Here is a 14,164-nt window from a genome sequence, read left to right on the forward strand (position 1 = left end):
GTGTATACATGGAGGGGGTATAGGTACGGCAATGTGTGGTGTATACATGGAGGGGGTATAGGTACGTCAATGTGTGGTGGGCACATGGTGTGGGTGTCGCTGTACAAGTTAGGTGGGGTTACTGCAGTTCTCAGTATATGTCCTTACCCCAATCCCCTCTCAGTGGTATTATTGTACTCCAAACCCCCGTAAGTTATATTATTGTCCTTTAATCTCCCCTCAGTCATTGTATTGTACGTCGGCCCCCTCTCACTTCTACTCTTGGTTCTTTTTTTCCTCTCATATGCTTATCCATAATCTCGCATTTTGTTGGACTTGGAAGTGTTGTTGCCCATGGTGAATCTTAGATACTTTTCTGTCTCCAGAAGTATGGTGCTGATTTTTGGAAGTGTCTGCTTGTAGATGAAATTGTATTTTACAGACATTTTTCCTCATGAGAGGAAGGAGTTCGGATTGGTGCTGATAAAGGGCCTCTTCTGTAAGGAAAGGTTTGGAGTTGTTTCCATGAGCGAGTAATGTAGGAGCTTCTCTCCAGCAGAGCACCTTCCATAGGTCATGACAGATCCCACTAACCTTCTTTTAGCCTGGACTCCATTCTCATTTACTTAATGTCACTTCTCTTCCTGGCTCATCCTTGTGAAAATGTTCTGGTCATTGAGTTCTGCAAATTAGAGCCATTGGCTACCGTAAGCTACCAGACTCAGTTCTCAGTTCTTCTTGTTCTATTATTATCAAAAAATCGAAGAGCAGAGGTTCAGAGTCTTAGCTACTGTTTGATGACAATAAAGGACAATGGCATGGAAAGAACATGGAATGAAGAATGAAGGTCAATGCAGCAGCTGCAAGGTGATCAGAATGAAAGTGTCCCCAACCTGTGTGGGGTTATTCAGTGAGTTTAGGGTAGGATATCTCATACAGATATATGTAGATGGATACCTATTCTCTCCTCCTTTGCTGTTTGTTTACTTATGCACTGGTCCTATTGGACATATTGGACATGCAGGGTTTCATGCGGGATTGTTAACAGTAAAGTGACAAACATTTTATGCCATATTCTTTGCCAATGTTTCTGGCCTGGATCACATACCACTGGATGAAGTGTTAAATCTCAGCTTTTATGAAAACCACTGACAATCTAATATTCTTCCTGCAGTCATTCATAGACTTGTTAAAGGCATCAACCAAAACCTGAATAATGTGTTGGTTCTGATCAGGGTTTTTGGGTCCACATGCAGCAGTTTTGTATAGTTTTAGGTAGAAGTTCTGGCTGCAGGATTTGTACCATAACCATTGATGGGTGCAGAGTCATAGTTTGGCATAGGAATGCTGTGTTTGTTCTGAGGGTGAGGAGTTAGAATGATGCTATGTCCTTTCTGACAGTCAACTAATATGATGTGGTGTCTTTCACGAGATTGAAATCAAGAAAAGAGATTCCGTGTCTGTCCAGAGAAGATCCAGAAATAGTGATGTTTTTCCTGTTCTGGGAGTCTGTAGTTAGACATAAGCATAATATGCCTGTCCTTATAGTGACAAGTCAAGAATTATTATGCTGAATTCTTCCTGAGTGAAGAGTTGTAATACTTGATCCTGTGTTTTTGCTGGGAGTAAGATAAGTAATGTTGTGTCTAAAATACTATGTCGTACCCGAGTAAGGAGTCATGAGAAATAGTCTGTGGCTGCCCTGTAAAAACAGCTATGTTATATCCTTTCTGAAAATGAAAACAGTTATGTTGTATTCTTTCTGATAAAAGGGATCTTTCGGAGATTTAGGAGATGGTAATAGTAATTGTGCAAGTCAAACAGATACAGGTAAGTAATTTTGGGACTTTTAATGCATTTCAATCAACTTTGACATACATACTTCATAGACATAATATAAATCAATAATTTATTCAAAACTTCATTAAAACTTGATAAAAAAAAACATAATACAATAATAAAGATCAAATTGATCTTTACATTTCCATGTTTAGTCTAGTATATGTTATTAGGTATTAAGAATTCAACGTGTTTCACGAAGCACATTAACCGTACCTAGGCTCAGACTAATGTGCTGCGCATGATAAAGGTGAAAAAAACGGGGACGCTGGAGACACAGGATTCAATCCTTTTAAAACAAGTAAGGCCACTGTTTGGTCGACACAACCCCTCCCCCCCATTTGCACTGTGGTCTTGGTCTGCATGTTGTAACAATATAAGATTGCCCTGTTGGTCTAGGTCAGTGTTTTTCAACCGCTGTTCCGCGGCACACTAGTGTGCCTTGAGAGATCTTCGGGTGTACCATGGGAAATTATCCAATTTCAGTTAATTGGTCCCAAAATGATTTATTTACTGCAAAAAATTTGTCTTCATTTGTCTATACCAGCGATGTATAGTGATAGGCAGAACCAAAAAAAACTCTTCCACTAGATGGCAGCAGGTAGCTAATTTACGTGTCTGACTTTTTGGTGGTGTTCCGTGGGATTTTTCTAATTGTAAAATATGTGCCGCGACTAAGAAAGGTTGGGAAACACTGGTCTAGGTATCCAAACCGGGGAGCCATTAATCAAAAATATATACTGTTATGTTCCTGAGGAAGAGGACTTGGCTCCGTGAAACGTGTTGAACGCTTAATGCCTATTAACATATACTAGACCAATTATGGGAATGTAAAGATCAATTTGAAGGTTTTATGACATTTTGAATAAATTAATGTTTTATATTTTGACTATGAAGTAAATATATCAAAGTTTATTAAAAATGCCCTAAAAGTCCCAACAATAACTTACCTGTATCTGTTTGACATGTTCAAAATGGGGATGTGGGATATGACAATATTTTGACAGAGAAAAGAATTTGTCCACAATTTATACTTGTCCCATCCTGAGAACAATAAGTCAAAATAAGTGAGATGAGCGATGCCATTAAATATAGGGGTGCTGTACCCCTCCAGATAACACAGAGCCAGGAATGATGATATTGTGCCTATGTGCAGGGTGAGGGCTCTGTAATAATGATTTTGTGCTCATCCATGAGGGATTTGGTCATTAGAAGCAATGATGCCATGTCCTTCCCAGGAGTGAACAGTCAACAACAATGATGCTGTGTCCTTCCTCAGTGTGAAGATAAGTATTGTCATATCTTCCTGATAATAAGAAGCCAGGAGTTCTGGTACTGGGCCCATATAGTGAGTAATACTGAAGCCTTCCTGAGAGCAGAGTAATGATGATGTGACTATCCTGAAAGTGAGACCTTCGAAGTAGTGAATACTGTATCCTTCTGAGAGTGATCAGCCGGCGTTGTGATGCGCTTCCTGATAGTGTAAAGGCAGGAATAGTGATTGTGTGTCCTTCCTGAAGGCAGAAAGTTCAGAATAATATTGCTTTGGCCTTCTTGAAAGTAACTGGGACAAGTTACTCTGCCCTTTCTTATGTAGAGAATAGGAAATCCTAAAAAGCGATGTGTCTATCCAAACAGTATGGAGTTGAGAATAGGTATACTTTGACCTTCCTGAGATTCAGGAGTTGGAAATCTGAATGCTGTGTTCCTCTTGGGAGTGAGGAGTTGGTAATGATGTTTTCTTTGCTCTGAGATGTCAAGAAAACTTTCCTAAATGTTAGGAGTGGAGAATAATGATTCTGTATTCTCCCTGATAATTGGAGGTCAGGAATAATGATGCTGTTCCTGTTCACGCAATAAGGAAAAATAATGATGATGTGTACTGCATGGTAACAAGGAGTCCAAAATTGTTAGGCCAAAGAGAAAGGAGTCTGGAATAATAAAACTGCCCATCCGGCAAGTAAGGAGTTGGTTATAGTGATGCAATGCTTATCCTGACCAGACAAAAATAGCGATGGTGTCTACTTCCTGAAAGCAGGGAGCCATAAATACTGATGCTGTGTCTGTCCAAGGAGTATTATTGTGTCCTTTCTGATCACAGGGATTCTGAAATAATGCTATGCTCATCCCAAGAGTATAGCTTTGAGAATAAAAATGTAATCTGTTATCAGGGAAAGTGATGTTATGTCCTTTCTAAGAGAAGTAGGGAATAATTATGCTGTCCTCAGAGCAGGATGTTGAAATGGCGACCTTGTGTCCTTCCAGAGAGTAGAGAAGCTGTGTCTATCCAAAGAGTATGGTGTTTAGAATAATACTGCTGTGTCCTTCCTGAATTAAAAAAAAGTAATGTTTTCTTTACGTTAAGAGTGAGAAATCATGAGAAATGTGACCAATGCTGTGGTCATCCTGAGTGAAATAAATCAGGAATATGATGCTGTGTCCGTCCTGACAGTGAGAAGATTAGAGGATTGTTGCTCTGTCCTTCCTGATAATATGGATTCAAGAATAATGGCACCATGTCTGTCCAGAGAGTTGGGAATAGTGACACTTTGTCCTTTGTGATCATGGGGATTTGGAAATAATAATGTTTTGTCTGTCCTGAGACCAAGCAGATGGGAATAATACTCCTTCCTTATTCAGGAATAAGAATGCTGTGTCCTTCCTGAGAGTGCAGAGTTGGGAATTTAGATGTGATCCTACTGGGTGAGGAGTCAAGGAAAGTAAAGCCGTGTCTCTCCTGTGTGGCAAGAATTGCAATGACGCGAGACAGGGGTGTTGAAAAGAAGAGTCAGAATAATGAAGCTATCCATGTCCTGAATGTGACAAGTTGAGAACAGTAATTCGTCTTGCTGAAGAGATGACCAATGTGGGAGCTGGAAATACTTGCGATATTCCCGTTCTGAGAGTAAGAATTTGGGAATAATATTGTTTTCCTGGGAATGAGGGGTCAGAAATAGTGACATTGTTATTGTCCTAATTGTATGATGTTAAGAATAGTACTTTGTTGTTTCTGAGATTTAGAGTTAGGAATAGTGGCGTTGTTTCCTTCCTAGAGGAATTAAAGATAACGATGCTGTGTCTGTCCTCATGGAGGCCAGTGATGCTGTGCTTGTCCTGGGAACCAAGTTCAAAGCAGAGACGTTGTGCCCATTCCCGAGAACACAAGCCACATATCTACCTAGGAATCGTCCAATTCTGTGTATAAACATAAATTAAATGTTCTCCCCTACCAAAGTAACACTGTGACATTCAACATGTTACGGGACAAATTACAAGACGGGACAAATTACTTACATCCCTTAAGATGTAGAGTTATATTACCTAAACAATAATTCTGGAATATTTTATTGTAGTTATTTGTAATGTATAGACATTTGTACAATATAGAGGGTTGTAGAAATAAATGTAGGCGAATATAGATAGGATTATCATATCCACTATCTGACCCCAGTACATCTGTCATATACTAAAACCTGGACCCTCAATCCCCCTCACCCTGAGGCTGTAAATACACATTATCCTGCTCAATTATCCTTTCTACATCTGTGATCCCTCCACTCACTGTATAGCAGACAGCACAGAAGATTGTAATCTAGGATGACTTATAATACGTACGTGTAATACGTTCCTTAATGTCTACTGACTGCACAGTGTTTCCCCCTCTGCATGCTTCCATTTGTATGGCTTTCCTACAATAAATGCATAACACTACAGCACTGCGCAACTCACTGGAACTTTGTTGTGTTTGTGGAGTTTGTTAAGTTGGAACGTTTGTAAGTAGCTAAATTTTCAGTAAAACCAGACTACATTTGTAGTTTTTGTTAACATAAAAGTTAACATTTCTGTTTTATTTGTGTCTCTAATATTTTTTTTACATTCAGTCACTGTGACACAAAACAGAGGGAGCATTTTTCACCTCAGGGAGGTCCTTTCCACCTCCCACAAATGTTTTTTTGTTTTGATCTGTGTCTCAGTTCATTATAAAAGAGCACAGATGGCCATAAAAACAGAAGCTCTAACCCTTCCCTGCTCTTTTTTAAAGGTTATACTGCTGACATGTTGGCCATGTGTCTGATATGGAGCCCGGTGATAGAAGATCTTACCCATCCATCCATAATGATGGCAGAGGTTGCTGTACACACTGACCCTGTGACTTTTCCACTCAAGATGAGTTGATTTAGGTGCTCAGTTTCGGCATGCTTGTCCCTAGTTACAGGTCCCCCTCTGTAAGCCGTGGAGTAAGAAGAATTTGTGTAGCTGTCTTAGTCATGTAGATTTATAGTCCTCAGAGTTTATTGTTATGCCAGCCACCATTGTGTGTCTGTAATGTGATAGCCAAATAGTGCAAATATTACTCCGTCTGTGTTCTTGTCAGACTACTACCCCACCTCTTGTAGCACTTGCTGGTGGCTGTGGTGGTAGAAAGGCTTAGGGTTTATATTGAGGTCCTGGGATTTGCTGGAAATGACTGGGAAATGAGATGGGGAATGTATTTAAAAGTAAAGTCCCTGTACTTTCCTCTAAAAACATCTGTTCTGTAATAACGTAGTAACTATACTCATGGAGCTTCAGCTCTCCACCTACCAGTCCTGGATTTGGACATACTTTAGACATATTAGGATCAGTACTAGTAGTATGGGGACTGGGGGCTGACCTACTAGTTTTGCCTTTGCCTGATAAAAACTAGAACTGTATATCTGAACAATGAAATAATTGCATTGCTTGAAGAAAACGCAGCTCTGGGTTCTCTTTGGTGCTTTTCACATGACCAATGGCTATTGTAACACCAAAGGTTAAACTATAAAATCTTTTGGGGTTTTGGATGGTTGGAGGTTGTTACCAGCGCTCTGGAGAATTATACATATTGGGGACAGGATTATACAGCCGGCAATGTTAGTTATATGGGACAAGAATGCTTTTCCCACTTTCACTGGTATTCCAGTTTAGGGTGAACAGTGGTGATCATGCTGGTTGTACAATCACAGGGCCCTAATATTGAGTGGAGGAGTAGCTGAATGGGGCACAGCCTTCCTGCTATAGTAATGCTCCAGATTAATGACACAAGATGAGAAGTGATTGTAAACAGAGATTTAGTGTGTACTGTGCTGCAGCTGCCGACCTTCCCTCCATACAGAGTGACTGTGACCAGCTTTTGTCACCCCACAAAGGCCTATTGTAGCCAGATTAAAGCAATTTCTCCTCTCTCTTTCCCATAAGAGGATTATAGGTCATACTGCGGCCGCTGTGTGCCCACCGCCATCTGGGATCCCCTTGTCTGGGCTCTTTACCAGGCTAGCCCAGCTGGAGTCCGGAGGCAGACAATGATCTCTTTGTCACTAAAACGTATTGAGTTGGGGTACTTTTACGACACTCCTTTAGGCTTATTCAGGAATGCAGGGACACAAGGTGCACAGAACTGCAACAAATAGTCAGATATTACTCCCCGTTTGGCTACATGAACCGGGAGGGTAAATAAACCTCCCAGTCTCTGGTAAATGGATGAACTTTCCTGCTGGCTTTAAAGGTCCTACCTCCAGTGTAAAAAAGGGGTAGATTGTGTTGGTTGTGTAGGACAACAGCAGGGTGTGCTAGAAATATGGCCACCTGCTGGGGTTTCTGGCCTGAACATGCCCCAGCCCAACTCTGTGTTTATCCAAAAATCTAAATTCCTAATATCCAGCAGAGTCATATTTTTCATCACAGTCAATGAGTTTGTCAATGCAATCTATCTGTACTTGCCTTTGGCTCACTAACCCTGTCCTGTGCCCTCAGCTGGATGCAGGTAGCAGCGGTTATATCAGTACACAGCAGTTCTGGACTTTACTGCGGAAGCATGGTGCAGAGTTGGACCCTCACAAGCTGGATGTCCTCCTGGCCCTCGCAAACAGCAACGCTGATGGCAGAATCTGCTACCAGGATGTGATGAACCTGGTGAGTAGCTGGAGCTGTGCTGCCACCTCTGCTGGGAATTAAATATGTGCATAGACTACTCTTTCTGTTCAATAAGATTTTTTTCTAGTCTAGTACAGAAGTCTGTGTTAACTAAAGAATGTCCCTCTATACACACCTAGTAAGTGGCAGGTTTTAGGACATCAATACACAGATCATATCAAGACACAAGCTGGGATTGGTTTTCCTCTTAACATGAAATCCTAGGTCTGATAATTTGGTTTATATTAATGTGTATGTGTGGATATAAAATATCTGTCACATCTGCATGCTATGGCTCACACTTATCAGCCAAGAGACAGGAGAAAGGTAGAAGACGTAGGGAAAAACAGGATGGAGGAGAAAGTAATGGACGGTGTGGGGAAAAAGAATGAAGTGAGTGGGCGAAGAAGATGAGGCGATGAAGTGAAAATTGGTGTAGTGTCTGGAGGTTGAAAGAGGAAAGAAAATGAGAGAAAAGATGGAAGGGAGAGTGGTGGAGGGAGCAGTGGGGAATTTGGGAGGGGGGACAGGTAGGGCAATAGTAAGAAGTGGGGGTAGAGAGGGAGGATGGATGGGGGTTAAGTGAAGGGTGGTGAATTACTGGGGGTAAAAGGTTAGAGACGATGATACAGAGGGTGATGTTGGGGGAGAGGGGGGACAGAGTGCAGGACAGGTTATGGTACCTGAGATCTATTTGTCTTTAGTAGGTTTTTAGTACTCAGTCATTAATGAATATTTGGTTTCCCTTTCAGCCATTGTTTGTGTGTTTGATGCAGTTGTTGCATTTTATTGCTGAATTTATATAAGGACCAGTTTGGTGACTGGCGATAATGGGTCCAACTGACTATCTACCAATCCTCGTATTCCCATCCCCATGTTGTGTTTTCCTTATCATTTCCTGTTTCTCACATTCTCAGAACAAGTAAAGGAAGAGATTTCAGGCTGAGATATCGGTGTATACGACTAATTCTGAATGAACCTTAGTTCAGATTAAAGATGGCTGCCCATGGAGTCCTCTATTATTTACATTGAGGTGTTTTTGCTTTCTCTTCTCAGATGAGCAGTAAACGATCAAACAGTTTCAGGCGTGCCATCCTGCAAGGAAACCGACGCTTGTGTAATAAGGCTCTTTTGGATGAACCTGGTCTTAGTCTGACACAGCGTCTAATCCGTCATGTGGCCTATGAAGTGTTACCCCGCGAGATTGACAGGAAATGGTTCTATGACAACTACACTGGCTGTCCACCTCCCTGGTTCATGATCACTATCACCATTGTGGAGGTTGGTCCAGAGGAAACCTCTGAAATCTGGATGGGTGTATCTATTGATGGTTTGCTCATCACTACCTATGTTCTTCTTCCAGGTGGCCATCTTTGTGTACTATGGGCTAGTGCTGGACAGATTTGTGTTGCAGGTCACCCATCCCCTGTACCTGAAGAACCCCCTCATCTACCACCCCCAGCTCCGCTCCCAGGCCTGGCGGTACCTCAGTTACATGTTCATGCACGCAGGGTGAGTTCCATGCTGTCTGAAAAAACAGTAATAGAACCTATTTGTTGTGGGAATAAAGTCCACATTACCATTCACCACACAGCTCCCAACAAAACTTGTTACAAATAATCCATGACGGGGGTCTTTAATATAATGCAGATGAAGTAAATGTGGACTTCTGGCTCTGCCCGGTATGAATATCAGAAGAGAGGGCTTGCGGTTAAGCTATTATTGTTCATTAGGAAGACACATCAGTATTTTCCATTATTGATCGGCACAAAGGTGACTCCATTCCTGAGCCTGTAGGTGTAGCACTTTCATGGTATCTGCTTTAGCTGCTGTGCACATCCCGCTGACCAGCTCTCTGAAATTTATAATTGTATTTATAAGTGGACTTATCATCTTGTCATCCTGAAAGAACTTGTTCACTCTTTTGTCTCCTTTATGTATTTACTTGATCCCCCTAAATTTCCCCCTTGTCCATGAATCTATGAGCCCCCCCACCCCACATCTCCGCTTCTTATTCACTCTCCCACTCCTCCATTCTGTCCAATCACCCCACCATCCATTTCTTTGTTGTATTTATTAGAGAGAAGCACTGACAGGTCACCTTCAATCTTGCTTTTGTCCTTCTCAGAATAGAACATTTAGGAGTGAATGTGGCTTTGCATTTGTTGGTGGGGGTCCCACTGGAGATGGTACATGGCACCCTGAGAATTGGATTTGTGTACATTGCTGGCGTCCTGGCAGGTTGGTTCTTTTAGCTTTTTATAAAAGTGTTGGGCTTACTCCATTAAACTGCCGTCTGATTTGCTTTTGTGTTGATTTTGTCTCAGCAGCTGATTCATACCACTGTATAGCAGAATATTCATTTATCTAAATGATGTAAAAAATGTCTGTATTGCTTTCCAGGAGCTCTTCTGATATCCGTTGTATAAATTACAGGTGATATGACAGATAAGTCCTATTTCATTCCCATTATTCTGTGTCCCAGGGTCTCTTGCAGTGTCTATGGCTGACATGACAGCACCAGTAGTTGGATCTTCAGGTGGAGTATACGCCATCATATCTGCTCATCTGGCCAATATTGTGATGGTAAGTTCAATCTTCTACATATATTGTGTTAGGATTGTGTGAGCTGCAAACAGTTGTATCTTTCCTGCTGGGGTACGCTATGTGGCGTAAGTGACGGCCCTATTGTCATTGGGACTTTGCTGATATATTTGTTTTTTTTCCCCTTCCTAGAACTGGTCTGGGATGAAATGTCAGTTCAAGCTTCTTCGAATGTCCTTTGCCTTAATATGCAGTAAGTGCAATCCCCTGTATGACTGCTGACACCAGCACTCCCTCGATAGACACTGACCTGAAAAGCTAGCAATCCATTTTTACACAAACCCCCAGGCAGCAGCTCCTGGAATCTTTATATAGGAAGGTTTGCTGTGATTTGCACTGGTCTCATTCTCCTCTGATGTTATTAGGGACGCATAATCAGGTTAGCAGTTACTGTGAGTCACACTTGGCATATGCCCCATGGTAAACACCTTTCATGTGTCTCATCCCATGCGTCACCCTCTCAGACTGCATGGCGCTGAGTAGGAGTATGTCGTGATAAGTATTGATATATTTATGCATACATGTATTGCTGTACAAAAGTAAGCAGTGAATACGGATTCACTGTGTATTGCAATTTTGGTGAAAATGTACTGATGATATTGCAATGCAATCTGTGACATCTGCATGTAGCAGCATTCTTATCCTAGGTTTTATGGTGATATTTTGCTGGGTATGGGGTAACTTCAGTTTACACCGGTGCAATAATTTATGATTGTGAAGTCTTGGTTGTGTCTCTCGACTGCCGTGATGTGAGTGGCCGTGAGTGGTTTGATTTTACGTAGGAAGGTGCTGCATCTCATTTCCCCCCTGCAGACATTATGCTCTGTCTTCTATATTCATTGTCTCCCAGCAGACATTATACTCTGTGTTCTATATTCATTCCCCCTCTGCAGCCATTATCCTCTGTCTTCTTTATTCATTCTCCCCAGCAGACATTGTCCTGTCTTCTAAATTCATTCCCTCTCTGCAGACATTATCCTCTGTCTTCTATATTCATTCTCCTTCTGCAGACATTATGCTCTGTGTTCTATATTCATTCTCCCCCAGCAGACATTGTCCTCTGTCTTCTAAATTCATTCCCCCTCTGCAGACATTATCCTCTGTCTTCTATATTCATTCTCCCTCTGCAGACTTTATTCTCCCCATTACATCATCCCCTGTAGCTTGGACTAGGAGACTGCCCCCTGCTGGTAAATAATGAGATGTTGTGGGTTCACAGCATTGCTTTGTAATAAGGGTTACAGCTGAACTCCCCAGTGATAAAAGTACAGGTGTGTTTTTACACACCTAAAAAAAAATGCATTTCAAGTAGAAGCCAGTGTAAGTACGTACTGAAATGTAGTATGGCATGTTTCCTGTAATATGTATGTAGTGGGAGGGATGAGCAGCACATTCTGGGGTGCTTCATACTAATGTGCAGACAAGAAGAGAGCAATGTCAGGAGAACGATGATCCTTAGTATTTTTATGCTGCAGCTCATTGCATAGTCAGTCATGGGATGACGTTGGTGCAGTGAATGGCTTGGTAATCAGCACTTTGGGTGACCATCCTGGCCTAATTTATAAATCTAAGGTCTGGGGGGACAGAAATACAAATGTGTGCGCAGATAAAACCGTTTGTATGTCTGTACTACAAAGTTCTAATTTTTCTTTCTCTTTGCAGTGAGTTTTGAGTTTGGCAGAGCTGTGTGGCTGAGATTCTACCCATCAGCTTATCCTCCATGTCCTCATCCGAGTTTTGTGGCCCACCTTGGTGGGGTGCTGGTTGGTATCACATTGGGAGTAGTCATTCTCAGGAACTTTGAGCAGAGACTTCAGGACCAATCGCTCTGGTGGATCTTCCTTAGCAGTTATGTATTGTTTGTGACATTTGCCATACTATGGAATATCTTTGCCTTCTCCATGCCGGGGCTGAGATTACCGCCACTGCCTTAGCAGCAAAGGACAAGCCACACTTTCACCAAGTTACCCCCTCCAGCCATGACAGTCAGCCTCCAACTGGTCAACCAACAAGCCATCTTCTACAATATTTACAGACTGGAAGTTCCGGAGGATCTAACCCTACCAAGGCCTCTGTGAGATACTGATAACAAGGTGCTATGCCATCATGTTCACACTGACTTATTTTTATATCTGTGTTGGCATCAGCTGTGGAAACTTATTTTTATATGTGAAGTAAATCAGCAAAAGCTCCATCTGGAGCAAAGTATGGAATGTAGGTGTCTGGTCATATGTCTGATATAAAGAAAAGATTACAACATCTATTTTCTGCTACCTTTATAGAGCCAGAAAGAGCTATCACTGGTACGTGGCCTGGTTGTGTCATCTGCTGTCTGTGTTTTTATACATTTACATATGGCAGCTCCAGGGAACAAGTGAACCCATAATTCAGCTCTCTGTGTATCTGTGATGATCTGCTTACACAAGAACCCAAATATTACATCCTAATGTGGCCCTGACCACTCCTGTAGAAGATGAGTTTAATAATATAATTTACCTACTATTCCAGCGGCCTATGTATTGAAAAGCCACCACGTCTATCAGATAATAAAAATACTTCTGTTCCTAATATGTTCTCCCACCAGTACACACATCAATGCAGGAACCACAACAGGGTGTGTGCAACACCCAGAAATGTGCAATACATGCAGGGACCAGGTGGGTTTTTAATACACAGGCCCCAGAAGGGTCAATAGATAAAGACTTTGGTTTACAGGTGATCCTTATCTTATCTACACTTTATACTCTGCCTGAAAGTTACAATGGAGGAATCATTAATTCTAAGTTAAGAGAGCTCCGAGGGAAGAGAATGTCATCTAGCAGGGAAAATGGGGATCAGTAGAAGTGTTTATAATATTCTCCTTGACTTTCATTTTCGGAATGTGTGGTTCCATTTTATTATGTTTACAATGGGGTTTAATGAATATTTAGGTGGAAATGATTGTAATCTTGTTTGGAGGATAACACAGCAGTAAACGATGAGAACCTCATTCATGTCTTATTGGAATTGTAAAGAAGTAATGTATTGCCAGCACTGGCTGGGGAGATGTACTAACTCTTATTTTTCTACAGAGTGCCATATGTAAATAAAAAAAACACAATAGAACTTTACTAAATACTGTGTGGATATTTGTTTTACATACAGTGGATAGTTGTTTGGCTATACAAGCCAGCAATACATTTATTTTTTATATATAGCAGATAGACAGTCAGTGCAGCTGAACGCTACATTTATCACACCAGAACCTCCTTACCACCATCTTGGATGTGATATTTCATATACAAGCACTCACATCACATTGGTATTGAAGCCAGAAGCCCGGGATTAATGTCTGAGCACCAGGTCAGGTGACGGGAAAGGTTTTATGTTGCTTTTCTTTTTTTTCATAAATATTGACAAAAATAGAGAAAAATATTTTCAATCTCACCATAATGAACAATTCTTTAGAGTATTTTCATCTAATTTAAATGATGTGTATATAAAAAAAATATAAGCATAAAAGCTTTTGGCCCTTTGCCCTGTCAACCCACCAAGTGTTCAAACATTGATCCGGGGCTATGAAAGGTGAAGGGAATTAGATCTCATGTCTGATTTCTTCTTTTATTTCCAGACAGAGCTCATACACCGTGCTGCTTGTATTCATACTTCAGAGGTACGTTATTCCCATCAGTGCAAGTAAACTTCTATTTTAAAGGCTGGGACTTAGAGATTTTTTCAGATGTTATTTTTATTTAATTCCAGCATGTTAATGTCTGAAATAAGAGAACGAAGAGATCAGTGTATGAGCTGGGGTGGTAGCTCAGAGGATAAG

At 41.3% G+C, this 14,164-nt stretch overlaps 1 protein-coding gene across 8 annotated transcripts in view; it reads left to right on the forward strand.

Annotated features, from left to right (window-relative positions):
* RHBDL3 (rhomboid like 3) overlaps window positions 1-13,468 on the forward strand; it is a 16,825-nt gene extending 3,357 nt beyond the window's left edge. For 2 of the 8 annotated variants that reach the window (XM_072414040.1, XM_072414041.1), the window contains 7 exons: window positions 7,591-7,749; window positions 8,806-9,030; window positions 9,113-9,261; window positions 9,878-9,990; window positions 10,235-10,335; window positions 10,486-10,546; window positions 12,016-13,468. In XM_072414040.1, the coding sequence (XP_072270141.1) occupies window positions 7,591-7,749; window positions 8,806-9,030; window positions 9,113-9,261; window positions 9,878-9,990; window positions 10,235-10,335; window positions 10,486-10,546; window positions 12,016-12,287 (1,080 nt within the window). In that variant the 3' untranslated portion in view covers window positions 12,288-13,468. Of the gene's footprint in view, window positions 1-51; window positions 4,724-5,860; window positions 7,750-8,805; window positions 9,031-9,112; window positions 9,262-9,877; window positions 9,991-10,234; window positions 10,336-10,485; window positions 10,547-12,015 lie in introns of those variants that run through there. The other 6 variants (XM_072414044.1, XM_072414043.1, XM_072414046.1 and 3 more) reach the window with 5 other exon arrangements.
* Window positions 13,469-14,164: the final 696 nt, after the last annotated feature.

The sequence above is a fragment of the Pyxicephalus adspersus genome, chromosome 6, assembly GCF_032062135.1.
Source record: "Pyxicephalus adspersus chromosome 6, UCB_Pads_2.0, whole genome shotgun sequence".
NCBI classification, from domain to species: domain Eukaryota; kingdom Metazoa; phylum Chordata; class Amphibia; order Anura; family Pyxicephalidae; genus Pyxicephalus; species Pyxicephalus adspersus.